At 38.6% G+C, this 27,945-nt stretch overlaps 2 protein-coding genes and 1 pseudogene across 5 annotated transcripts in view; 2 read left to right on the forward strand and 1 right to left on the reverse strand.

Moving 5' to 3' along the window:
* The window catches only part of Med14 (mediator complex subunit 14), a 104,778-nt gene that overhangs the window by 52,109 nt on the left and 24,724 nt on the right, over window positions 1-27,945 (reverse strand). For all 4 annotated transcript variants that reach the window (XM_075956814.1, XM_075956812.1, XM_075956811.1 and 1 more), the window contains 3 exons: window positions 18,747-18,897; window positions 17,644-17,755; window positions 4,132-4,257 (listed from right to left, as the gene is read on the reverse strand). In XM_075956814.1, the coding sequence (XP_075812929.1) occupies window positions 4,132-4,257; window positions 17,644-17,755; window positions 18,747-18,897 (389 nt within the window). The remainder of the gene's footprint in view (window positions 1-4,131; window positions 4,258-17,643; window positions 17,756-18,746; window positions 18,898-27,945) is intronic.
* Window positions 13,741-14,193, forward strand: LOC142841085 (small ribosomal subunit protein uS15-like). Its single transcript, XM_075957822.1, has one exon. The coding sequence runs from the start codon at window positions 13,741-13,743 to the stop codon at window positions 14,191-14,193; it is 453 nt and encodes a 150-aa protein (XP_075813937.1).
* LOC142841856 (U6 spliceosomal RNA) lies at window positions 14,422-14,513 on the forward strand (annotated as a pseudogene).

The following is a 27,945-nucleotide window of genomic DNA, read 5'->3' on the forward strand; positions in this document are numbered from 1 at the left end:
CCAAATTTTTAATGACAGTAATGACAATATTAATAAGGCACAAAATGATTTCAACTAACTAGATAAAAATATATAAAAAAAATGACAAATAAAAAACTATTGTGGTATACTATGCCACAGCCTCGCCTCTCAATTCTTATACTGAAGTCCTCATCTTCAAATGCTGTGCTGTTCAAAGGCAGCCTTTGTGAAGTAGCTAGGTTTTTCAGAAAGGGTCATGAAGCGAGGACAATTAGTATCTCTATAGAGCAGTTTTCAACCTGTGGGTCACACCCTCTTTCAGATGGGGTCATATCAGAAATATCGTATCAGAAATTTATATTCCAATTCATAACAGTAGCAAAATGACAGTTATGAAGTAGTAATAAAAATAATTTTATAGTTGGGGGTCAACACAACATGAGGAAGTGTATTCAAGGGTCGCAGCATTAGGAAAATTGAGAACTATTGCTCTAATGGAATAATGGAAAGGAGAGTGCGCACCCCCTGGGAAGGACATGAAGAGAAGAGCCTAGGAGTCAGGAATGAAGCCCACACTAAAACTAACACCTCTAACACCTACATTAATATTGTACAGTCCCCACAACTGTGAGAAAATACTTTCTACTCTATCTTGTTATAGCATCTTTGCTTGCATACAAAAAAAATTTCTGTACTATTAATGATTGAGAAAATAGCTAAAGAAAAGGTTTCGAGAAGCAAAAGGCACACAGAGGTATGTGAGCTAGTGCAACAGTGGCTGAGGCATGGCTGCAGCCAGCTGGTACAAGTCAGTAGTGGGCCACAAGACCACCCTCCCAGCTAGAGGTGCTGTGCAGTATATTGCACCCTGGGAGCCAGCTGATCTTTCACTGCACTCCCTCTGACTCATTGGTAATATCTCAGTGGAGACTCCTTATAGTACACTTCTTGAGGAATAGGAAGCTAAGTCATACACATGCATGCATCTCCATCCACACTGACCAAGCTAATTGACAGAATGGTTAGGGCTGCATGATCGTATCAAGTAATTGGTCAAGCACAAGAAGTAAGATCATTGTGGTTTTCCTTTTCAGTGGATACAGGATAGGGAGTGGCAAGCATGAACTCAAAGCTGTGTTCAAAAGATCTGGAACACAGAGTTATTTATAAACTTTGTGGGGGGCTGGAGAGATGGCTCAGCGGTTAAGAGCATTGCCTGCTCTTCCAAAGGTCCTGAGTTCAATTCCCAGCAACCACATGGTGGCTCACAACCATCTGTAATGAGATCTGGTGCCCTCTTCTGGCCTTCAGACATACACACAGACAGAATATTGTATACATAATAAATAAATATTTTTTAAAAAAACTTTGTGATGGCACCTACTACTGGTTCTTCCACTCTAGCAGCCCATCAATGGCAAGGAATTTACAACCATATGTTAACTAATACACAGGATTTTCTATGGCTTTGATGAATTGGCTGTGTGCTTGTCTCCTTCCTGATGGAAGAAAAACTAAGCAAGAGGTCTCTATTTACCTAGGTCTCTAGTTCCTACCTGTATCAACGTGGAGCACCTTGTGCCTTCATAATAAAAATAAAGACCTCAATGACATTAGTTATAATTTTTTAATGAATTAATTTATTTTATAGTTTCCCCTCCCTGCTCTTGTCACAGCCTCCTCCTCATCAACAGTCATAAAAACTTTAATACTGGGTGTTCAACTAATTAACCTTAACTGCCTTACTGACCAGTTATGCCTTGGAACACTGCCTCCCTTAGGAGGCATTTCATGGTACCCTATCTATCCCACATTGACTTTCTTGTCATTGGTATTTCTGTACCTAAATCCCTATCATCATTCTAATCCAGACAACTAGATGGTCAGCCATAGCATGATAAATACATAGCTTACTGCTTCTTAGATCAGTGACATGGTTCCCAAAGACGTCAGCACTGTTGTTGTTGCCTCAAAGCCAAGTGTACTATCCAGTTTGCTGCAGTGACTCACCAGCTTCAAGGTCAGCACCTTCCTACTGAGGTAGTTGGTGGACCTAGCCAAAATGTTGTGAGCTGTGGATAAGCTACCTGACACAGCCATTGCTGAGGCCTGGGCTTACTTGAATCATACCTCATCTGATGTATGCCAAATGTGCCCTTGTTCATTGATGTATAAGGGAAGAGATGGAGAAAGGAAAGTCAATGAGAAAATGGCTACCCTAGAGAAGATTATTTTGGAGTAAATAATGATGAGGGAAAGGATGAAGAATATTAACTAGATGATGTAATTGCAGTGCTTTTCTGGAATCACCGGCTGTTACGTGGAACTATCTGTGGTATCCGGAGAAACAAAAGTGATGTTTCTATTTAAATGTGTATTGTTGGGGGGGGGGGATCTTTAAACAAACTACTGCCATATGCCATTAACTCTCACTAATATGCGATTCAAAGTCCTCTTTTCCATGAGCTGATAAAATATTTTTTAAAACTATACCTATTTGGGGGTTGGAGAGATGGCTCAGTGGTTAAGAGCATTGACTGCTCTTCCAGAGGTCCTGAGTTCAATTCCCAGCAACCATATGGTGGCTCAAAACCACCTGTAATAAGATCTGGTGCCAACTTCTGTCTGCAGGGACACACGCAGGCAGAACATTGTATACATAATAAATAAATAAAATTAAAAAAGAAACAGTTTCAGAACTGCCCAATTGTAAACTCGAAAAAAGAAAAAAAAATTATACCTATTTAGCCAGGTTTTGGTACAATTCTTTAACCCCAACTTGGAAAGCAGAGATCTCTAAAAATTCAAAGCATGCCTGGTCTACATAGCAAGTTCCAGGCCAGAGCTACATACCATCTCAAACGAATAAATAACAAAGTTGTTTACCTTTATAGATACTTGACAGAATCAGAAAATCCTTAATCAATTTCTTTTGTTTAGTATTACTTGCAAATGGAAAACATGATTTCACATTCAGGAACATTGTTTTAGAAGTCACAGAAAAATGCTTTTGTTCCTTACTAGGAACAAAAATGCTTTTGTTCCTAGTAAATATATCATTTGAGAATACCCACTCAGCAACAGAACAAGTAGAAAACAAACTTTAGGGCTGGGAATATAGTTAAGTTCAAACACTTGCCTAGAAGTTAAACTTTCATTTCTAAGTTAAGGCCAGAGACAAAAATTCTTCCAGGGCTCTATATACCATACCAAGTCATTATACAGTTATACTGTCATGTTCTCTAATCACAAATTAGATTAGCAATTCCTAGTAGTCATTTCTATGTCAAATATTAGTAGTGAAATGTAAATTGAATTCCTGGATAAATAATGCAAAAACCATCAACCATCAAAGTTACTTTTTTTAAAAAAATATTTACTTATTTATTATGTATACAATATTCTGTCTTGTGTGTATGCCTGCAGGCCAGAAGAGGGCATCAGACCCCATTACAGATGGTCGTGAGCCACCATGTGATTGCTGGGAATTGAACTCAGGACCTTTGGAAGAGCAGGCAATGCTCTTAACCTCTGAGCCATCTCTCCAGCCCCTCAAAGTTACTTTTTATATAATAAACAAATTTAACTTCTGATACAAATAAAAATTCAAATCAGACTTAAGAATTCCAAGTACAAGATGTAAGGCAGTTCATTATTCCTTCCATACTTACTTTCAACACTGCAGACACTACGCCTTCCTACACATTATAGCAGTTCATTTTTTTTTTTTAATTTTTCGAGACAGGGTTTCTCTGTAGTTTTTGGTTCCTGTCCTGGAACTAGCTCTTCTAGACCAGGCTGGCCTCGAACTCACAGAGATCCGCCTGCCTATGCCTCCCAAGTGCTGGGATTAAAGGCATGCGCCACCACTGCCCGGCTATAGCAGTTCATTTTTATTTTGCATTTAAAAAAAAAACACACACATTTTTCCTTGGGTGAGAGATGACTCGGAGTTAAGAGCAATTGTTGCTTTTGCATAAGACTCAGGGGTTCAATTCCCAAGACCCACATGGTGGTTCAAAGTTATCGGTAACAACAAGTTCCAGGGGATCTGATGCCCTCTCTGACCTCTGTGAGTACCAGGCACGCATGTGGTACACATACATATATGCAGGCAAAACACACACACACATAAATTCTTACATTGAGTGACTACATTTAGTAACTTACCAAGTCCATAAAGCATCAATTGGAACATTCCAGAATGCAAATCTACAAAAATGTGTAGGCACTCCGAAGTACCACAGGGCTCCAATATGGGAACAATAAGAGCTGGAAGCGCAGTCTCTATGGAGGCTGAACAGTTGAGAATTAAAAATTATTTTGCAATCTGAATATTGTCATAAAATTATTTTGCAACGAGTCTGAATATAGAAGAAAATACCTAAATCTAAGAAGTGAAACTGAATCACAGTATCAATTAGTAGTCACTGAAAAGAAAGTCATTTTCTAGTTGATTTGTGGAAGACATATTTAAAAAGACAGAAAAATTAATTCAAAATACCATAAAAACAATTACTCCAATAAAAGACCAATCCCATCAGTTGACTGATTTACTTCCATTCAATATATTTGCTTTTAGAGATTTTAATTAATTAAAAAGTGTCAAGAAAAAGTTTAATATATAAATTTTATCTATAGCTCAATAAGATTGCCAATGTAATTTTTTTGTTAAAAATTGGGGATTTTTGTTATTGTTCTGATAGCAAAGAACTCGTGTTTTTTAAGAAACACTTAACAGGTATTCAGCATTACATGGAATTCTTGTTCTCATTTGTATACCTAATTTTCAAATCCAAGATGAGATGAGAATGTAAACAGCCAAACTTCTAAAGCTGACAATACACTTAGTCTACGAGTTTCGTGGTATTTCCTATTAACTTGTCCTTTATTCCCTCAATCAAGGATAATGAAACCCAGTAACTCAAAGCACAGTAAGCACCACTCAGATTGGGGATCGCAGAAGTCCTGCCGTAATGACACACCTCAAAAGGAAGCATCACTCCTCTGTGTTATTTTGTCAAATAAGGACATTAGCTTCTCCACACCACCAGTCATTGGGAGCCAAACACAAATGCACATAAAATAAAGATATGTAATTTTTAAAAAGAGAAAGAAAAAACGGGGTAGCTTCTTATGATCATGTAATTAAGATTACTGAACACTGCAATTAACAGACACATACACCCAGAAAAAAACATTTAACCAATACATTCAAGGTTCTGGACCATCGGCCTTTACTTCCTAAGGCCCACATTTCCATTTTTGCTTAGTTTCCCTACCCCTATACTTAATGTTAGGACTCCCTGGTGGGAAGAAAGAGGGTGTGGACAAGACCCAACACAGAAGCCTCATCAGGTTAGGCCAGGAAGCCCTGATAAAGTGATTGGCAGTTCTACCCACTCAGCAGAGGACTGCATTCTCAGTTGGGCATTTGCTTAGAGAATGATTCCACCTATGTGATGAGTCTGCAGTAGACATGAGGTCCATTTTCTCACTCATGTCTTGAAGGACTGTGATTGGTTGCCATTTTGAGATGAGGCACGCACTCTTCTGCATGGAAAAATCATAAGTCAAAGGGCCTGGGGGACAATATGCCACAGCCTCTGGGTAGGAGACTGCAGTGTAGGGCAGTTGTGATATCAGGAGAGCCAAAGTTCATGCACCAGGAGGCTTGAGTGTTGAAAGGTCTGGTGGTCGATGGTAATAACAGACCCCAATCATCTGAGGATAGAGTCTCACAGGCCCTGAGCCCAAGGTCAGCAGGCAGCCTAACCTCTGTAGTCACCTGTCTGCTGCAAGGTTCTCTGCTGGTGGGACTGAGAACTCTGAAGCTCAGATCCAGAGCAGAGGTCTCTCAACTTGTGCAGCCTCCTCCCTCCCAAAGTGTGTTCAATGCAGTATTCAAAGCACTGCAACGCCATAATCTTGCAGCTCTGCATTCAAGAGACACCCCTTGACTTGAACATGGTCAATCCAGGGTGTACAAACTGGGGATTCTCTGGAGTGTGGGACAAGCTGCATGGCCCACAGACTGAAAATCTAAGACTGGCCAGCAGAGGTTTCTTGTATACAAAGAAGGGAGGCTCCTAAAATGAAGACAGTTCTGTTCACACATCTGACTCATCCAGGCTCATCAACCTCCTAAACGATAGGAAAAAGAAGAGACTCCAACTCAATTGACCACCCCTTCCACCTGGAAGAATCCAATATTAGAGTAGCCAGAAAAAAAGGTGCTAGTACTTTGTCATTTAGTTCCCCCCTCCTTTTCTCAAACTGTTTCCTTTTATTTTATTCAGTATTATTTTTATTTTATGTAAGGGAGGGGCTTGAGACAGGCTCTTGCTATGTAACCCAAATGACCTTGAGTTCATTATGTAGTCTGGCTGGTCTTGAACTTCAGATCCTCCAGCCTCAGCTTTTGAGTGCTAGCATTTTAAGTGTGAACTGCCATACTGAGTCTTTTAAAACAAAACAAAGAATAGGTAAATATTTGTTGAATTTTTATTGCTCTTATTATTAAAAAAAATAAGCACAAAATATATATACACTACAGATTTCAAAAGCTATATAATAGTGAAAAGTTCCCTCCCATTAAGTCTTGTTTCTTTTTTATTCTTCTTACATTTATGTAATTTTGTTTATGCATTTTTCTTTAAATGTGCAATATTTTCCCTTCTTTTTCTTTTTTGTCTTCCTAACATTTACCTTTCTTCTTTTTAATTTTGGTTTGATTTTCTTTTGACCTTTATTTTATTCATTTACTATTTTTACTTTTATCTTAAATAAAATTTAAGGTGATAGTTTACCATTCTGTTATTTTCTGTTCTATGGTCACTGGTGTTATTATACTAGTGGGCATTAATCTATTTTTAAGTGTTTTCTCATATCAGGCTTCATTTAATATTATAGCACCTTGTTTTGTCATCTCTAAATGATAGTTGAGATTGACTGCTCAAGAAAAGGTTTCTCAGTAAGAAATTCCCCCAATACAACTAACTGTAAAAGATAACCCATACAGACGGGGTGCATAAAGAACGATGAAAAAGCAAGACAACATGGCACATACAAAATATCCTAACTCTTTAATTAGCAAATCCAAAGATACTGAGGTAGCTCCAATACTGAACAAATAATTCCAAAGTCTGTCTGTAAAAATTATTTTTAAAATCTAGTAAGCAGATAAATTAAGGAAGATGTGTAATTAGCAACACTGATGAGATGCTCAACAAAGAGAGTAGGAGGAAAAATAAAACTGATAGTAGAAATAAAAAACTAAATAAATCAAATGAAAACCACAGTGGAAAGTTTCATCAGTACACTAAAATCAAGGAGCTGGCTATGACTCAGTAGTTATTAAAAGCACTTGTTCCTCTTGCAGAGGAACCAGATCCCGTTCCTAACACCCACATGATGGCTCACAACTATTCCTTATCCCCAGTTCTAAGGGATCCGAGGCCTTCATCTGACCTCTGCAAGCACCAGGAGGCACTCACAATAAACATGAAAGCAAAATATTCATACACATAAATTTGAAAAAATTAAATAAAAATTAGAAAAAAATCAGACAGAAATCACAATACAAGATTGAAGAAATTCTATCAGACATCAAAGAATTAAATAAATAGACCAGTATGACTAAAAAGCTAAATAAAGAATCCATGGATTGGGGCTGGAGAGATGGCTCAGTGGTTAAGAGCATTGCCTGCTCTTCCAAAGGTCCTGAGTTCAATTCCCAGCAACCACATGGTGGCTCACAACCATCTGTAAAGAGGTCTGGTGCCCTATTCTGGCCTGCAGGCATACACACAGACAGAATATTGTATACATAATAAATAAATAAAATAAATATTTTTTTAAAAAATAAAAATAATTAAAAAAAGAATCCATGGATTAAAAAATACAAAAGGAATTTATAGAATGGAACAGAGAGATCACTAAGTGGTTAAAAGCACTTGCTGCTATTTCAGAGGATGGATGCAGCTTCAACTCCCCACACCCACATCGTAGATTATAACAACCAGTTCCAGGGTTATCAGACACCTTCTTCTGACCTCTCTAGGCACTAGGCACACATATACATACATGGAGAAAAAACATTCACTGGTAATAAATTTAACTTAAAAACTTTTAAAAAAAAATCCATGGTATGAGTCGAGGATAGGGCTTTGTGGTAGAGCACTTGCCAAGCATATCGGAGGTTCTAGGGTCAATCCCTGGTAGCAAGTCAAAAAAGGAAGGCAGGAAAAAAAAGAAAAGACAAAGGAATAAAGGAAACAAAACAAAATGAAAATAATGAATCCACAGGATAGTGTAAGGCATAATAGTAAACACTTTGATTCTAGATTTTGAAAAGTGAACTTAGGAGGATTAGGAGTTCAAGGGCTATGTTAGCACTTATCTAAAATATTAATTAAAATAAAAAATTCCACTGCATAAAAGCAGCTGAAATCAAACACTAAAGACATAAAAAGCCTGTTCAACACAATTCTATGAGGAATCTTGTTCTTCTGGAAAGAAAAGAATACCAAAACACAAAAGGCATTTCAAGACTAAACATACGTGACCTCTCTACACATCTAATAGTAAAATGCCCAGTTCTGAAAATAGACACTATTAAAAATTTCAAGGGGTTCTATAGGCAGAGACATTTTCACATAGCCACTGGTGAGTAGCCTATGTCCTATAATACAAAATCAGATATACTAAGACAAAATTACTCAGAAAAGTAAAGGAAATAATGCATCAAGATAAGATTATTTTAAGCTGGGCGAGTTGGAGCACACCGTTAATCCTAGTACACTAGAGGCAGAGGCAGTTGGATGTCTATGAGTTCAAGGCCGGTTCCAGGACAGCTAGAACTGTTACACAAAGAAACCCTGTCTTAGAAATATAAAAATACAATGATTTTATAATGATCTCTAAACTAAGCATTGGTATAGCCAATCTCTTTCTTTCTTTTTTTTCTCTTTTTTGTTTTTTTCTCAATGGAGCTTCTCTGTATAGCCCTGAAACTCACTATAAAGCCCAGGCTAGCCTCATAACTCAGAGATCCTCCTACCTGTGCTGAGATTAAAGACAAATGCCACCACTGCTGTATGGTATATCTAATTTCAACAAAACTAGTAAACATAAAGCAATAAATCTATATACAACAATAAGTGACTTTAATACCCAATTTTCATCAATAGAAAAACTATCCACAACAAAATGAGTCAAAGAAACCTCAAAGTTAAAAGTACACCATAGATCAAATAGACATAACAGATGCCTATAATATATAATATCTACCAATCAATCAACAAACACACTAGGGGCTGGAGAGATGGCTCAGTGGTTAGGAGCATTGCCTGCTCTTCCAAAGGTCCTGAGTTCAATTCCCGGCAACCACATGGTGGCTCACAACCATCTATAATGAGATCTGGTGCCCTCTTCTGGCCTGCAGACATACACACAGACAGAATATTGTGTACAAAAATATTTTTTTAAAAAAAAAAACACACTAAAAGATGGAATAACATGCACATACCTAAGCAGAATTCTACAAAAGGGTTGTATTACTGAAAATGATCTAGTTTCAGTGTTAGCTCCCTAAAAATACCAAAGACATTCTTCACAGAATTACAAGAAATAATGCTGGAGGGATTTATGGTTCAGTTGTTAAAGTCTAGGCTCACAACCAAAAATATAAGAATTATAATAAATAATCCTAAAATCTATACAGAAGCACAAAAGGCACAAACAGCCAAAGCAATCCTGAGCAGAAAAATAATGTTGAAGCAGACACAACACATGCCTGTGATCCCAGTATCAGAAGGCTGGGACAAGCCAGCCTAAACAACATAGCAAATACAAGACGAACTGGGATTATAGAGAGGTCCTGTCTAAAAGCAATACACAGCAATCAGTGGAGAGTAGGGAGCGATGGCTCAGTTGTCATAAAAATACAAAGACCAGAGCCTGCTTTCCAAAATCCAAGTAAGAAGGTGAGTTATAGTGTAAGAAGTGCTAAGAAGATGGGGACAGGCAGATTCATGGTGTTCACTTTAGTCTATGTGGCAAATGGTGAAGTGAGTGACCTTGACTCAAACACTAAGGTAAAACAGCATACCAAGAGAACAAGGCCCAAACTGTCCTGTGGCCTGCACCCATACAAACATGATATTGGAGGCATCAAAATGCCCACTTTAAATTATATGACTGAACTATAGTAACAAAACAACATGATATTGCCACAAAACAGAGATGTACCAATAGAACAGAACACAGACCTCCTGAAACAATCCCAGAAAGCTATGCGCACCAGGTTTTTAGTAAAAGTGCCAAAACAAAATAATACTGGAAAAAATTTAACATCCATGTACAGAAGAATGAAACTAAAGCCCTGTTATCAAGTCTCTCAAACTTCAATTCCAAACACTTCAAAACCTGAAACTTAAAAACTGAGAAAATAATATACAGGGAAGACATTTTAATATGTGCATATAGGCAAAGGACTCGAGTAGATTAGGAAACACTAGCAAGAATCAATAAATGGGATGATGTGGAATTAAAAATCTTCTGCACAGTAAACAATTGCCTAAATAGATCAATTTAGAATAAAAGAAAATCTCCCACGCTCTTGGATAAGCATAGTGGCATTTCATTTGTATTTTAATAAATAAAGCTTGCCTGAAGATCAGAGAATGAAACAGTCCAAATGGTCAGCCTTTCAGACCAGGCACTAGTAACACACACCTTTAATCCAAGTAGCCACACTAGTTGCCATAGAGACTGGGTGGTGCATGCCTTTAATCCCAGTAGTGCACATCCTTTATCCCAGCCCTAGAGAGGAATATAAAACAGGAGGAGAAGCTCTCAGACACAGTCTCCTTCTGACATTCCTGGAGTCAATTTAGCCATTTCAGGCTGAGGTAGAGGTAAGATCCAGTGGCTGGCTGTTTTGCTTTTCAGGTCTTCAGGTTGAACCCCAATTTCTCTCTCTGAGATTTATTAATCATGCTTCAGATATGTAGGATCAACATAATAAAAATGGCAATCTTACCAAAAGCAATCTACAGATTCAATGTAATCCCCATCAAATCCCAATACAATTCTTCACAGATCTCGAAAAAACAATACTCAACTTCATATGAAGAAACAAAAAACCCAGGATAGCCAAAACAATCCTATACAAGAAAGGAACCTCCGGAGACATCACCATCCCTGAGTTCAAGCTCTGGCAATGAAAACAGTTTGGTATTGACATAAAAATAGACAGGTGGACCAATGGAATCAAACTGAAGACCCTGATATGAATCCACAAACCTATGAACACCTGATTTTTGACAAAGAAGCTAAAATTATACAATGGAAAAAGGAAAGCATCTTCAACAAATGGTGCTGGAATAACTGGATGTCAACATGTAAAAGAATGCAAATAGATTTCTACCTATCACCATGCACAAAAATCAAGTCCAATAAATCCAACTACTCTGAACCTCAATGAAGAGAAAGTAAGAAGTAGCCTTAGTGCATGGACATAGGACACTACTTCCTAAATATAACCCCAGTAGCATAGACAATAACAGTAACAAATAATAAATGGGACCTCCTGGCCGGGCGGTGGTCGGTGGTGGCGCACGCCTTTAATCCCAGCACTCGGGAGGCAGAGGCAGGCGGATCTCTGTGAGTTCGAGACCAGCCTGGTCTACAAGAGCTAGTTCCAAGACAGGCTCCAAAAACTACAGAGAAACCCTGTCTCAAAAAACCAAAAAATAAAAAAATAAAAAAAATAAATGGGACCTTCTGAAACTGAGAAAGTTATGTAAGGCAAAGGAAACAGTCAACAAGACAAAACGGCAGCCTACACAATGGGAAAAGATCTTCACCAACTGCACATCAGACAGAGGACTGATCTCCAAAATATAAAAAGAACTCAAGAAACTAGACATCAAAACAACAAATAATCCAATTAAAAAACTGGGTACAGATCTACTCAGAGAATCCTCAACAGAAGAATTGCAAATGGATGAAAGACACTTAAAGAATTCCTCAAGATCCTTAGTCATCAGAGAAATGCAAATCAAAATGACTCTGAGATACCATCTTACAGTAAGAATGGCTAAGATCAAAAACACTGATGATAGTTTATGCTGGAGAGAATGCGGAATAAAGGGAACACTCCTGCATTGCTGGTGGGAGTGCAAACTTGTACAGTCACTCCGGAAATCAGTATGGTGGTTTCTCAGAAAACTGGGAATCAATCTACCATAAGACCCAGCAATACCACACTCTTGGGCATATACTCAAAGGATAAACACTCATATCACAAGGACATTTGCTCAACTATATTCACAGAAGCATTGTTCATAATAGCCAGAACCTGGAAACGACCTACATACCCATCAACCAAAGAATGGATAAAGTGTAGTACATTACACAATGAAGTACTACGAAGCGGTAAAACAATGACATCTTGAAACTTGAATGCAAATGGATAGAACTAGAAAAAAACATTCTGAGTGAGTTAACCCAGACCCAGATAGACAAACATGGTATGTACTTACTTAAAAGTGGATAGTAGAAGTAAAGCAAAAGATAACCAGCCTGGGGTCCATGGCCCCAGAGAAGCTAGGTAACAAGGAGAACCTTAAGAGAGACATATATGGATCCCCCAGGTAAGGGGAATTAAACAAGATCTACTGAGAAATTTGGGAGTGAGGGTGCAGAGGGAGGGTGGAAGGGGAAGGGAAAAGAAGAGAGAGGAAGAGAACATGAGGGAATAGGATGGCTGAGATGGTGAAAGACAGACAGGGAGAGCAAGGAAAGAGGTATCTTGATTGAGGGAGCCATTATGGGGCTAGCAAGAAACCTGGCATTGGAGAAATTCCCAGGAATCCACAAGGATGACCTCAGCTAAGACCCTAAGAAATAGTGGAGAAGATTCCTGAATGGCCTTCCCCTGTAATCTGATTGATGACTACCGTAATTGTCACCATAGAAATTTCATCCAGCAACTGATGGAAACAGGTGCAGAGATCCAAAACTAAATACTGGGCCGAGCTTCTGGAGAGGGAGAGGGAATAATATGAGCAAAGGGGTCATGACCATAATGGGGATATCGACAGAAACAGCTGACTTGAGTTAGAGAGAGCTCACTGACTCTGGACTGATAGTGGGGGAACCTGCATAGCACCAAACTAGGCCCTCTGAATGTGGGAGACAGTTGTATGGCCACTGGCAGTGGGTCCAACATTTATTCCTAGTGCTTAAGTGGCTTTTTGGAGTCCATTCTTTTTGGAGGGATCCCTTGCTCAGCCTAGATAGAGCAGGGAGGGCCTCGGTCCTGCCTCAAAGTGATGTGTCAGACTTTGTTACTCTCTCTGAGTAGTGGATGGAAGCTGGAGTGGGGGAAAGGTGGGGGCAGCAGGAAGAGGGGATGGAGTCAGAACTGGGATAGGTATGTAAAATGAGAAAGGATTGTTTAAAAAAATAAATTAATTAAAAAAATCTTTGACAGCTACATAATCTGGAAAGGAAATTAGTATCTATAAAGAACTTAAAAAAATAGAGAAAAATCATCCAAATTACAAATGAACAAATGAACAGTTTTCACAAAATAAAGGGCCAATGAATACATGAAATCTTCAACATCCTTGGCTCTTAATAAAATGCCTATCAAAACTACACTGAGATTTCATTGCACTACAATGAGAATGTCTACTATCAAGAAATCAGCCAAGGCTTCCTGCGGAGTTTCCTCCCTCGTTCTTTCTTTGCTGCCAGACCCCCACCATCATGGGCATGCACGCTCCCGGGAAGGGCCTGTCCCAGTCCACACTGCCCTACTGCTGTAGCGTCCCCATGTGGCTGAAGCTGACGTCTGATGACGTGAAGAAACAGATTTACAAACTGGCCAAGAAAGGCCTTACTCGTTCCCAGATAGGTGTGATCCTGAGGGACTCGCACAGTGTGGCCCAGGTCCGTTTTGTGACTGGTAATAAAATCTTGAGAATCCTTAAGTCCAAAGGCCTTGCCCCTGATCTCCCTGAGGATCTCTACAAGTTGATTAAGAAGGCAGTCGCTGTCAGAAAGCATCTTGAGAGGAACAGAAAGGATAAGGATGCTAAATTCCGCCTGATTCTGATAGACAACAGAATTCACCAACTGTCTCATTACTATAAGACTAAGTGGGTCCTCCCACCCAACTGGAAATATGAGCCATCCACAGCCTCTGCTTTAGTGGCATAAATTCCCTTGTGTACACGAACAATAAAATCATTTTGAATAAAAAATAATAAATAAAAAAATATAAAAAAGAAATCAGCCAGGCATGGTGGTCCACGCCTTCAATTCCAGCACTGGTGGCAGAGAGAGTAACAGAGGCCAGTCTGGTCTATAGAGCATGTTCAGGACAGCCAGGGCTGCACAGAAAAAAAAAACTGTCTCAAAAAAAAAAAACAACAACAACAACAAAACATACATGTACTAAAATTAAAGCCATATAGGGAAGATTGGCATGGCCTCTGTGAAAAGATGACAAGCAAATTTGTGAAGCATTCCTTATTTCCCCAATGGTGGTGGTACACATCTTTATTCCCAGCATTTGGAGGCAAAGGCAGATCTCTGAGTATGAGGCCAGTCTGGTCTACAGAGCAAGTTCCAAGACAGTCAGGGGTACACAGAGAAACCCTGTCTTGGAAAAAGAAAGAAGAAAGAAAGAGAGAACAAGAGAGGGAGGGGAGGGGACGGGAGGTGAGGGGAGGGGGGAAGGGGAGGGGAGGGGAGAGGAGAGGGGAGGAAGGAAGGAAGGAAGGAAGGAAGGAAGGAAGGAAGGAAGGAAGGAAGGAAGGAAGGAAGGAAGGAAGGAAGGAAGGAAATCAAATTTAAAAAATCCTAACAATGATGGAACAGTAAATTAGTACAACCACTAGAGAAATCAGTATGCAGAATTTAATTTCCTCAAAAAACAAACTATTGTATTCCCCAACTTCATCAGTCCTAGGTGGGAATCTAAGTTGGCTTGCCACAAAGATATAAACACATGTGTGTTACTGCAGCACTAATCACCACATTCAAGACTGAAAATCAATCTAAATGCCTATCATCAGGTGAACGGATATTTAAAATGTGGAATATATATGCAATGGAATTTCATTTGGCTATAAAGAACAACAAAACTATGGCATTTTCAGGAAAACAGATGCAACTGGAGAACAAGTTAACCAAAATAAACCAGACGAAGAAAGAAAAGTATGTTTTCTTTGATTTAAAGAACCCAAATTAAACCTGGCGGTAGTGGTGCATGCCTTTAATCCCAGCACTCAGTAGGCAGAGGCAGGAGGATCTCTGTGAGTTTGAGGCCAGCCTGGTCTACAAGAGCTAGTTCCAGGACAAAGCTAAAGAGAAATCCTGTTTCAAAAAACAAAACAAACAAACAAACAAAAGACCCCAAATTCAATATATAGATGGTATGAAAAGAGATGTTTAACAAAGTACACAAGACATGAAAACTTAAGGGAAGAAAGAAATCAGAGAAGGAAGGCGAGAACAAGAGATAGCAACAGTAGGAGTGGATATGAGCAAAGTCCAATATACACATATGAAAATGTCACGGTGAAATCATGCTGAAACTCATAGTGCATACAAGTCGTTCAAGAACTTGAGGAGAGGAGGCACTGACCAAGGAACATTGCTTAAAGTTCAAAGCCCAGTGTTGTCTATAAAGCCAATGAAGGAAGAGAGAAAGGAAAGAAGGGATGGAAGGAGGGAGGGAGAGAAGGAGGGGGAGAGAGAGGGAGCTGGGCAGATGGCTCAGTTAAAAGAAATGACTGTTCCTTCAGAAGACCCTTGCTCAATTCCCAGCACCTACATGGCAGCTAACAGTATATAACTCTATAACAGTTCTAGGGAATTCAACACTCTCCTCTGGCCTCTGCAGGAACCAGACATATATGCAGGGAGAACATGCATACACATAAAATAAAAATAAATCAATCTTTAAAAATGATGCAAAGAAAAGGAGACCAATTGTTCTGTATGCTAAGAGAAAGAAAAACTTTATATTATAGTCATATTTTAATACTATGATTTGCTGTCAATACTATTTTTCACTTCTATTCATTAGTTTGTGTTGATGACTATATATATATGTTTTTGAGACAGGGTTTCTCTGTGGCTTTGGAGCTGTCCTGGAACTAGCTCTTGTAGACCAGGTTGGCCTTGAACTCAGAGATCCACCTGGGATTAAAGGCGTGAACCACCACCTTCCGGCTGAATGACTATATTTTTATTAACATAAAGTAAAATAATTATATATTTATATAATTATAGATCATGTGATATTGTAATACATTTATAAATTATGCAATGATCAAGTCAGCAATTACTATAGCAGTAACATTAAGCATTTGTGATAAGAACAACAAAAACTTTCTTTTGTAGCTATTACACAGTATACTATTATTAACTAACTAGTCTACTATTGAACAGAACACCAGAACATTCTTGAATGAACATGTACTATCCATTTTTCAAAGGTTGTCTTTGCTTCGGGCAGTGTTTTATCTCCTTTTATCAAAATGACTTTAATGCAGCGTTACTATTATATACCTAAGAAGTCGCTTTTCTGTAAGTATAATGGAGTAATCTGAGGTCTGTAATCCACTACTACTAGCTTCTACTTTAAAGGCACTTCACCTACAACATCTTAATTTTACTCTGCACTCAGAGCACAAGAGAATTATAATCAAAAACAACTGGAGGAGCTGTATATGTTGGCCAATGCCTGTTATCCCAACCAATGAGGAGCTGAAGTAGCAAGCCCACAAATTGAAAGGCAGCTTGGGTTATATAACAAGACCCTATATACCAAAAAAAAAAAAACAGTTGGTCTGGACCTAAGGACAGTAAATGGAAACTCCATGGAATGAAGAATTTGCTACACTAAAGTTCTTTAACATATTAGGTAGGTAATTAAATTTAGAAGATTTTCCACTCTTTTACATCTGAATTTCTTATTTTGTTTTTAACTATTTATTGATTTTATGTATATAGGTGCTCTGCCTTTCTGGAAATCAGATTTCATTACAGATGGTTGTGAAACACCATGGTTGCTGTGAATTGAACTCAGGACCTCGGGAAAAGCAGCCAGTGCTCTTAACGACTGCAACATTTTTCCAGCCCCCTGAATTTCTTATTCTTAACACTGTTAATGGATTTAGAGTTGTAATAAAACTGAAAACAAGAGCTGAATTCTGCTTTGTTCAGCCATATTTTATAAGTACATTATAAAAGTATTTGCAGATGTGGGAGGAGGGGGAGAAGGGTGGGAGGAGGGGGAGGGAAATGGGAGGCTGGGAGGAGGTGGAAACTTGTTTTTTTTTTCTTCCTTTTCTCAATAAAAAAAAAGGATTTGCAGTGCTGCTTTGTCAGAAGAAACACTAAATTACGAGTCATGTTAAAATGTTTCTATTTTACTAAGGATATATTTTTTGAGGAGAAACTGCAAACAATTCAAAAATAAAGACAAGTTAAGTATAATAAATAAATAAATAAATAAATAAATAAGGTAAAAATTCAAACAGGTATGGTAGATTTAGCGATAAAGGCAACAAAGACCCAGCATCCTCAACAAAACCATACATCAGGAAAAGGCATATAAGAAAAGCCCTTAAATAAAAGAAAATTGAAAACACTTACAATTTTCATTAGCATTGAAGCTTCTAAGAATGGCCTTCAGTTCCTGCAGCTTCTGATGGGCTCTTGCATGTACACTATCAATCAGGAGCTTTTCTATTGATAAGTGGTCAATCTGCATAAATAGCAACAATAAAGTCAAATGTACAATTAAAACATTTTGATTATAAAAGTGTGAGTGTACACACAACTGTGCCTTAAGATACTTCTTTTCCATACTGGAGATTAACTAGTATAAGCAAACTTAGATAAAGTAAAAATATAATGTAAATGAGTGTGAGCTTTTAATTATTTTGTATGACTTTAGAAACTTCAAAACTAAAACTGCTATTTTCCTAAATACAATAGGCTAGGGTATGTATAGTTCAGTCGGCCAAGTGTTCAGAATGCAGAAAGTTCTGGATTTGATTTCCAAGCATTTCATAAATTGTGTGTAATCTCAGCACTCAGGAGGTAAAGGCAGGAAGATCAGAAATTCAAAGGTCATCTTCAGATACATAACAAGATTGAGGTCAGCCTAAGTGACATGAGACCCTTCTTTGCACTTAGGAGGAAGATGCAGGCAACTCGATCTATGGGAATTAAGGCCATCCTAGTCTAACTATTAAGTTCCAGGCTTGCCATGGCTTCATAGTGAGATTCCACCTCAAAGCAACAACATGGATATATATATATATATATATATATATATATATATATATACACACACACACACACACACACACACACACACACACACACACACACACACACACATATAGTAGCCACAGTTCTCAGATGCCAGACCTTAAAAAATAAAAAGGTCTGATTTAAACTACAAAACTTAAACTAGGCTGAAGGCATAATTCAGCATAAGAGTGTATTCTTAGATGCAATAGCATTGCTCTACATACTAAACTAAAAGAAGATATTGAAAATTATTTTATATAGTATCAGATGTTAAAAAGACAAAAAACAAATACGGAAGTATAAAACTGACCTAAAACAAGTTTTATACAGGGGTTTAGAAATGATTACATATTTCAAAGAATTTGTGCTAAAAGTTTTCTATGTGCTAAATTATATTTATTTATTTAATCAATTAAAATACACTGAGAACCGTTTACCTTCATAGCTCTTTCTACTAATTTAGAATCAGAAGATGGCAAAGGAGGATCATGAAAAATCTGTAAAGGCTTGGAGACATCATTTTCATCAATTTTAATTGTAACTTTGTGAACAGATGCTGTGCCTGTTTTTCTCCCTAGAACCTGTTGACTGAAAGAGGGCAGGGGAGAATGACATATCAACACAATTTTTTTAACTTTTATAGTCAAACAGATACATGCATTATGCTACTGAGTCAGAACCTTAAACATAGCAGGCCCTCAGGGTGTGTTTGTGCAGGGATACATTAATATGAAGAAGATAGTTATTCTATAAACCAATTCAACATTTGCTCTATTACATTTTAAAAATAAAATACTTGCACTCACAAAAACAAACCCAAAACTTAAAAACAGAAACCATCTTATAGGTAGTATCTGCCTCTGATTTATCTACAGAGAAATCAGAACTCAAGTTCAAACAAGAATTAAAGGTAAATAGGATCAAGGCAATTTTTTCCAAATCAGGTTTTAAAAGTTACAATTTAAAATGGGAAACTGTGAAAAACAAGTATGTTTTAAAAAGTGATAACTGCTATTGTCTGTGAGGTTCTTGGCCCAGGAACAGTTCCTGCTCCTGCACTGAGGAGATCCATCCAGAGGGGTAAGTGTGTGCTCGCCCAGCAGGAAGGTCCTGAAGGGAGTACAGGGCCCCTCCAACTCCTGCTGCAGGGGCTTCTTTGTTCCACATGACCCTGCCTCCCCCAGGCCTGCCTTATTGTCTGCAAGGTCCTTGGCCCAGGAACATATCCTGCTCCTGAACTGAAGAGATCCAGCCAGAGGGCACTCCTTTCCATCTGCAGGGTCCTTAGATCCACCAGCATGACTGGCTCCAGTGCTAAGGGGCCCTAAGAAAGGCCAGACCAAGAAAATTCCCCAAGTACACAGTCAGTCACAGCAAAGATTGGACCAAGACGCCAAGACTCTCCTGGCTGCATCTGAACGAAAAGATGGATAAGCGCCAATGCAAGAATTCCCAACAACCTGAAAAGCAACATGACAACACCAGAATCCAGTGATCACGCAACAAGAAGACTTGAACACCCTATTCCAGAAGAAGTAGAAGAAATAGATTTTAAACGTAACATTATGAAAATAATAGAGGACCTTAAACAGGATGTGAAAAACTGCTTTAAAGAAATGGAGAAGACAAACAAAAAGGTAGAAGAAATAAATAAATCTCTCAAAGATACCCAAGAAAACCAAGAAAAAACAATCAAACAGGTAATGGAAACAGTTCAAGACTTGAAAAATAAAATAGAGGTAATGAAGAAAACACAAACCGAGGGATGGATGGATATGGAAAATCTGGGTAAACAAACAGGAACTACAGAGACAAGTAAAACCAACAGAATAAAAGAGAAAGAAGAAAGAATCTCAGACGCAGGAAGATACTATAGAGAAAATAAACTCATTGATTAAAGAATAGCAAATCTAACAAATTCTTAACACAAACATCCAGGAAATCTGGGACACCATGAAAAGACCAAACCTAAGAATAATAAGAGTAGAAGAAGGAGAAGAATTACAGCTCAAAGGCCCAGAAAATATATTCAACAAAATTATAGAAGAAAACTTTCCCAACCTAAAGAACATTCCTATGAAGGTACAAGAGCATACAGAACACCAAATAGACTGGATCAAAAAAAAAATCCCCTCACTATATAATAATCAAAACACAAAACATACAGAATAAAGAAAGAATATTAAGAGCTGCAAAGGAAAAAGATCAAGTAACATATAAAGGGAAACCTATCAGAATTACACCTGACTTCTAAATGGAAATCATGAAAGCCAGGTCTTGGATAGATGTGCTGCAGACACAAAGAGACCATGGACGCAAGCCCAGACTACTATACCCAGCAAAGCTTGCATTCACCATCAATGGAGAAAACAAAATATACCAGGACAAAAACAGATTTAAACAATACATAGCCACAAACTCAGCCTTACAGAACGTACTAGAAGGAAAACCACTGTAGGGATAAGTCCCGCCCCTTAGGGGGCGTGTTCGCCTCGGGCTAATGTCTGCCTATAAATTTGGCGAGCGTGCTCCGAGCTGTCTCTTCTACTTTCCTGGTCTCCGCGGGAACGGTGGTTCTGTAAGTCTATTTCTACATTAAAACTATATATATTTTTACAAACTGTCTGCATTCGTTTACGCTGCTACATTTTGGTGTCCAACGTCGGGCTATTTTGCCCCCGACTCAAGCGGGTAGCCCGCTAGCTAACACAGCAACCTCCTGGGTGCTGTTTTTCAGTTCGTGACTCCGGCCCCAGTGCCGAGTCCGAGACATACTCGGCCACACAGGCCCATTCTGCCTGCCTTGGCTAAGTTTTACAGCGGAACCCCACTGCCTGAATTAGCGGAAGCTCAAGTACCTGCGGTTTTGCAACAAAAGCGGCCACAGTGGCAGATTTGGTCTGACACAAAGTGACTTGGCAGGGCAATGGTGGCCCACGCTTTTGATACCAGCACTTGGGAGGCAAGGGCAGGCGGATCTCTGTGAGTTTGAGGCCGGCCAGGCAGTGGTAGCACACGCCTTTAATCCCAGCACTTGGGAAGCAGAGGCAGATGGATCTCTGTGAGTTTGAGGCCTGCCAGGCAGTGGTAGCACACGCCTTTAATCCCAGCACTTGGGAAGCAGAGGCAGACAGATCTCTGTGAGTTTGAGGCCTGCCAGGCCGTGGTAGTGCACGCCTTTAATCCCAGCACTTGGGAGGCAGAGACAGGCGGATCTCTGTGAGTTCGAGGCCAGCCTGATCTACAAGAGCTAGTTCTAGGACAGGCTCCAAAAACACAGAGACCAACAACTGGCAGGAACCGATCATTGCAGGTAAAAAATTTTTTCTTTTATAAATAAAATGTCTGAACACATTACTGTTCAAGAATTTAACAGTTTTTTTAATTGTACCATGTGGGAGATTTTACAAGAGGTGTCTATCACGCCACCCCTATGGATCCTTCTGGGATTCGTAGTTTTCATTGGCACCAAATGGTTTGATAATAGAAATATGATAAAGTCTTTACGAGACGAATCCAGGATTCTTAAGGCAGAGATAGAACGCTTAAAAACAATTGAGAATGATAACAATCTTCTCAAGAATCAGTTTGAAGTTCTCCAGACTGATAACAATCTTCTCGAGAATCGGTTTGAAGTTCTCCAGGCTGATAACAATCTTCTCAAGAATCAGTTTGAGGCTCTCCAGGCTGATGTTAAGGAGAAATTCATTACTATGGAAGAGGGAACAGCTGATCTGGATCGTAAGGTTCAGTCCCTCTCTGTAGGAACTGAAACATTAGTGGCTGATATTAAGGAGAAATTCATTACTATGGAAGAGGGAACAGCTGATTTGGACAATAAGATTCAGTTCTGTAGGAAATGAAACATTAACTGAGAGAATCAAAACTGCTGAATGTGACAATCGGATTTTGTCTAAAGCTTATGACAGATTGATGGAAAGATTGTCAATACAAGAAGGCACGGTTTATGCCATAAAAATTGTGTCCAAAGATGATATGTTATCTCTAACGGACAAACTTCATACTTTAGAATCCTCAATGAAGGCTTTGGAACATAATTCTGGACAGGAGATTCAGACATTGCAGAAGGCAATAGTGAATAGAATTGAAAAGATTGAGGAATTTCTAAATTCTGATGAAGAAGAGCAAAGGGTAGAAGGGCAAATTTTAACTACATCTGTGTAGTTAATCTCTCCGGGACAATTTCCACAAAGCTCTACCTACAGCTCTACCTGCCTTTCCAGTAATAACAACAGAGAAGGTGGTTGGTTCCAGAAACCCTAGGGTCATCAAGGAGGATACATGGGAGCCTGTCCGTATGAATGACCTCAAGGAAATTAAACAGGCTGTCATGACTTTTGGGATGCAAGCCTCTTTTGTTAAAGAGATGCTAAGATCTTGGGCCACGACAAACAAAGCAACCCCCTTGGACTGGCTCCAGCTGAGCTCTGCAGTACTTGAGAGTGGACCACAATTGAAATGGCAATGCTTATTCAGGCAAGAGGCTAAACTCTTAGAACAGCAGGAAAAAGCAAAGGGAATTGACATTTCCCTAGATAAAATTCTAGGTGAAGGGATCTTTTCCGACCCTCAGGAACAAGCTAATTTGGATGAAAACACACTCTCCATGTGTACTACAGCAGCCTTAAGGGCTTGGGACAGGGTACAAGACCCAGGACAGAGAATAGAATCATTTGTCAGAGTTAAACAGGGTCAGAGAGAACCCTTTAGTGACTTTTTACAAAGATTAACTAAGGCTGTACAAATAGGGATATCTGACCCAGAAGCAAGACGTATAATGATTGAGTCTTTGGCTTATGAAAATGCAAATGTGGAATGCAAAAGGATTTTGGGGCCTTTAAAGCTCAGATCAGCGCCTTTGGAAGAATGGGTCTTGCATACACTCAATGTTGATACATTTGATTATGGCACTGAAGCATGGGTAGAAGAAGCAATTTCCAATGGTAAAAGGAGACACCAGAATACCAAATGTTTTAATTGTGGCAAAATGGGTCATATGAAAAGGAATTGTAGACAACGGATTTTCAGAAATAATAATAATAATAATGCATCTTTCAGAAATAATAATAATAATGCATCTTCTAGAAATAACAGAAATAGGAGGACTCAGCCTTCAGGTTTATGTAGAAGATGTGGAAAAGGCAGACATTGGACGAATGAATGCAGGTCTACAAGAGATAGACAAGGCAACCTGATACAGTCGGGAAACGTGAGAGGGGGGGCCTCACAGGCCCCCATGGCAAACATGGTTCAGTCATATCCAGTTTCTGCAGAGAACGTGCCTCATCAGGACAATTAGGAAGCCCCATGCCTACTGTTACAAGCAATAATGATCAGAAAGATAAGTTACGTGTGTTTTGGCAAACTTCTATAAATGATCAAAGACCTAAACTGAGAGTGTGTGTAAATGGCATTTTTATTACTGGCCTGCTGGACACAGGTGCTGATGTAAGTATCATTACCCCAGAATCTTGGCATCCGTATTGGCCTCTTCAGAATGTAAATATTCAGCTCCTGGGAATTGGAACCCTATCTCGAGTAAGGCAGAGCACGAGATGGGTTGAATGTATAGGGCCAGAGGGACAAATAGGAAAATTAAAGCCATATGTAGCCAATATCGCAATGAATTTATGGGGTCGTGACCTATTACAACAATGGAATACCGAAATTAACATTCCTGCTACTTCTAGAGCCTATAGTTCTGAGAATAATATTAAAAGATATTACAAACGGAGAAAACCGGCCATTCGGGCTGTACAAGAACAAGCAATTGATGTCCCTTCAGAGATACCAACAGCCTTGCCTCTAAAATGGTTGACTGAGAAACCAATATGGACAAAGCAATGGCCTTTAGCTGAGGAAAAGTTACAGGCTTTAGAACAGCTGGTACAAGAACAATTAGATGCTGGACATATAGAAGAATCTACCAGCCCTTGGAATTCTCCTGTATTTGTGGTTAAGAAAAAATCAGGTAAATGGAGAATGGTGACAGATCTCAGGGCCATCAACAAGGTTATTCAACCTATGGGCCCTCTGCAATCTGGAATTCCTTTGCCCTCTTTATTACCAAAAGGATGGCCTCTCATAGTTATTGATTTAAAGGATTGTTTTTTCACCATACCTTTGCAAAAAGAAGATAGAGAAAAATTTGCCTTCACAGTGCCTACTTAAAACAATTCTCAACCTTCGAGGAGGTACCACTGGACCGTTCTCCCCCAGGGTATGTTAAATAGCCCCTCCCTGTGCCAATATTTTGTGAACCAACCATTGCAAATAATACGCAAGAAATTTCCCAAATCTATAGTATACCATTACATGGACGACATCTTGTTATCCGATTCAAACATGGATACCTTGAACAGACTGTTTGAAGAAATAAAGATACTTTTACCTAAATGGGGATTGCAAATCGCTCCTGAAAAGATTCAGAAGGGAGATTCTGTTAATTATTTAGGTTATAAAATAGGTTTGCAAAAAATTAAGACACAAAAAGCACAAATTAGGAGAGATCGCCTACGGACTCTTAATGACTTTCAAAGACTGTTAGGAGACATTTCCAGTCTACGACCAGCTATTGGAATAACACCTGATCTAATAATTCATTTGAACAAAACCTTGGATGGTGATAAAGATTTAAACAGTCCCAGAGAATTAACAGCTGAAGCAGAAAAGGAACTGACAATGATTGAGGAAAAATTACAACAGGCACATGTGGACAGGGTGAATCCAGAGCTCAATTGTATTCTTGTCATACTACCATCAAAAATTTCTCCTACAGGAATTTTAATGCAGAGAGATGATATTATTTTGGAATGGATCTTTTTACCACATAAACCAAGTAAGAAACTGAAAACTTATGTGGAAAAAGTCTCTGAGTTAATTATAAAAGGCAAGCTGAGACTTCGTCAACTAGCAGGCATAGACCCAGCAGAAATTATAGTGCCCTTCACTGCTGATGAACTAAAGAAATTATGGGAAGATAATGAACCATGGCAAAGAGCTTGTGCTAATTTTTTGGGAGACATTAATAACAACTATCCAAAAAGCAAGCGGCTTAACTTCATAAAGAGAACTTCTTGGATTCTTCCTCAAATCGTCCGTGATGCTCCAATAACTGGAGCCCGTACATTCTATACTGATGCCAATAAATCAGAGAAGGCAGGTTACAAATCAGAAGACTTGGATAAGGTGGAACAAAGTCTGTATAATTCTGTCCAGAAGGCAGAATTATATGCCATTCTTATGGTGCTAAGGGATTTTAAAGAACCTATTAATATAGTTACAGATTCACAATACGCAGAAAGAGTTATTTTACATATTGAAACTGCTGAATTTATACCTGATGATACTGAACTAACCTCATTGTTTCTCCAGGTTCAAGATTTGATCAGGAACAGGCTTTGCCCTATGTACACAACACACATCCGATCCCATACGGGTCTGCCAGGTCCTCTAGCACAAGGTAATGCAGAAATTGATCAATTACTGATTGGTAGTGTGCTACAAGCCTCTGAATTTCATAAAAAACATCATGTTAATAGCAAAGGTTTGAAGAAACAGTTTTCAATTACATGGCAACAAGCTAAGGAGATTGTAAAGAAATGCCCTACTTGCTCTTTCTATAACCAAACGCCACTGCCTGCAGGGGCTAATCCAAAGGGCACCCAAAGGAATGAAATCTGGCAGATGGATGTGTTCCACTTTGCAGAATTTGGCAAATTAAAATATGTTCATCACACCATTGACACTTATTCAGGCGTTCAGTGGACAACTGCTTTAAGTTCAGAAAAAGCTGATTCAGTAATCACTCATTTATTAGAAGTCATGGCTATCATGGGTATACCTACAAAAATAAAAACGGACAATGGTCCTGCTTATGTTTCTAGGAAAATGAAACGGTTTTTTGATTATTACAATATCAAGCATGTTACAGGTATACCATACAATCCTACAGGTCAAGCAGTTATAGAAAGATCAAATCGAACTATAAAAGATATGTTGAACAAACAGAAAGGGGTGGAAAACACCCCCAGAAATAGGCTACATAATGCTTTGTTAACCTTGAATTTTCTCAACGCTAATGAGAAGGGAACAACGGCTGCAGAAAGACATTGGATAATGGAAAAGTCTACTGAACTAAATCAACCAGTTTATTTCAAGGATGTGCTGACCTCACAATGGAAGCCAGGATATGTGCTACGTTGGGGAAGGGGTTTTGCTCTTATCTCCACAGGTGAGGAAAAATTGTGGATACCATCAAAATTAATAAAGGTTCGGTTTGAAGAAGAGAAGCCACTTGGAAAAGATAAATAACAATTCTTTCATAAGGATGGCGAACATACTGATGGTAAGAAATACAGATAGGTTTGGAGGCAGGTTTCTTTTCTTATCGCCACAGGAAAATACTCATCTTCAAAGAAATTGAGGGACCCTGAATATTTAATTACTGATGGATGGACACATTTTGATCCCCCAGAAAGAACGTCGCCCCCATGACAGCTGGAAGTAATTCTAGAGGACGATGTCCCCTCTCCCAGTAAAGTTTACCCCTGGGTTTAGGGACATCATTTAGGGGTTGGGAGGTTGGGGGAGGAATTTTATAAGCTCAGGGATCATTTTGAAAAAAAAAAAAGAGGAAATGATGGGATTATAGATTTATAATTGTGAGTTACTGCTTTTAGACAAATATATTGGTATGAATTCTTGTATATTGAAACAAAGTTAAATTATATTGACTATTGTATGCATACATGTTTCTATGTCTGTTTAAAACATTTTTATGTATTGACATATATTGTATTGATATATATATTGTATACATTTACCATATTGCAATGTACATTTCTACCTCTGATTAAGATACTTATATAATGTTTGTGCATTGATATATATTTACCATATTGCAATGTATATTTGTACAGTGTTTATATTTGGAGGTCATTATCCTCATTTGTTACACAGTTGTTTATTGTCTTAGTCTTTAAGTTAGATATATATTGAGAATTATATAGATAAATAGTCATCTAAGTTTGTCATTTATAATCAGACTAATCAGGTTCTTTAGATATATAGAGATTATACTCAGTATAGATAGATAATCTTCAACCTCTTCAAAGAGCTGTAGAAAATGGCCTTTAATCTAACTCAGAGTTTCGTGATAGTGAGACACAATTGCTCCTGGCAACACCACTCCATTCCCGAGAGAATGTTGAGCACCAAAGACACTCCACCTGGAGCCTTTCTATTTGGCAGAACTGGCCTTTGGGCAAAGAAATGCCTATACCTCAACCACTGACACAGATACAGAGTGTGCATCAATGGATAAAACAGGACTGTCATATCCTGCCAAGACAGGGTAAGATAGTTTTGAAAAGTTCCTTGCCTGTAATAATGGTATGTCAGTTATGTTAGGCCTTAGCCAAAATTGGTTGACTCAACGTTGCAAACGAGACTTTGGGTGATTGCCCAGGTAGTCAGTTGTCTCTGTCAATTGTTGTACATTTTGGATAAATCTCGTTTGTTGAGTAGTGTTTATTCCCTTCTCAGATCTTTGACTGAGTTGAACATTATATAATTGTAGTTACTCTTTACATTATTTGGACTCCTTGAGATAGA

Source organism: Microtus pennsylvanicus, chromosome X (assembly GCF_037038515.1).
Source record: "Microtus pennsylvanicus isolate mMicPen1 chromosome X, mMicPen1.hap1, whole genome shotgun sequence".
Classification (NCBI taxonomy): domain Eukaryota; kingdom Metazoa; phylum Chordata; class Mammalia; order Rodentia; family Cricetidae; genus Microtus; species Microtus pennsylvanicus.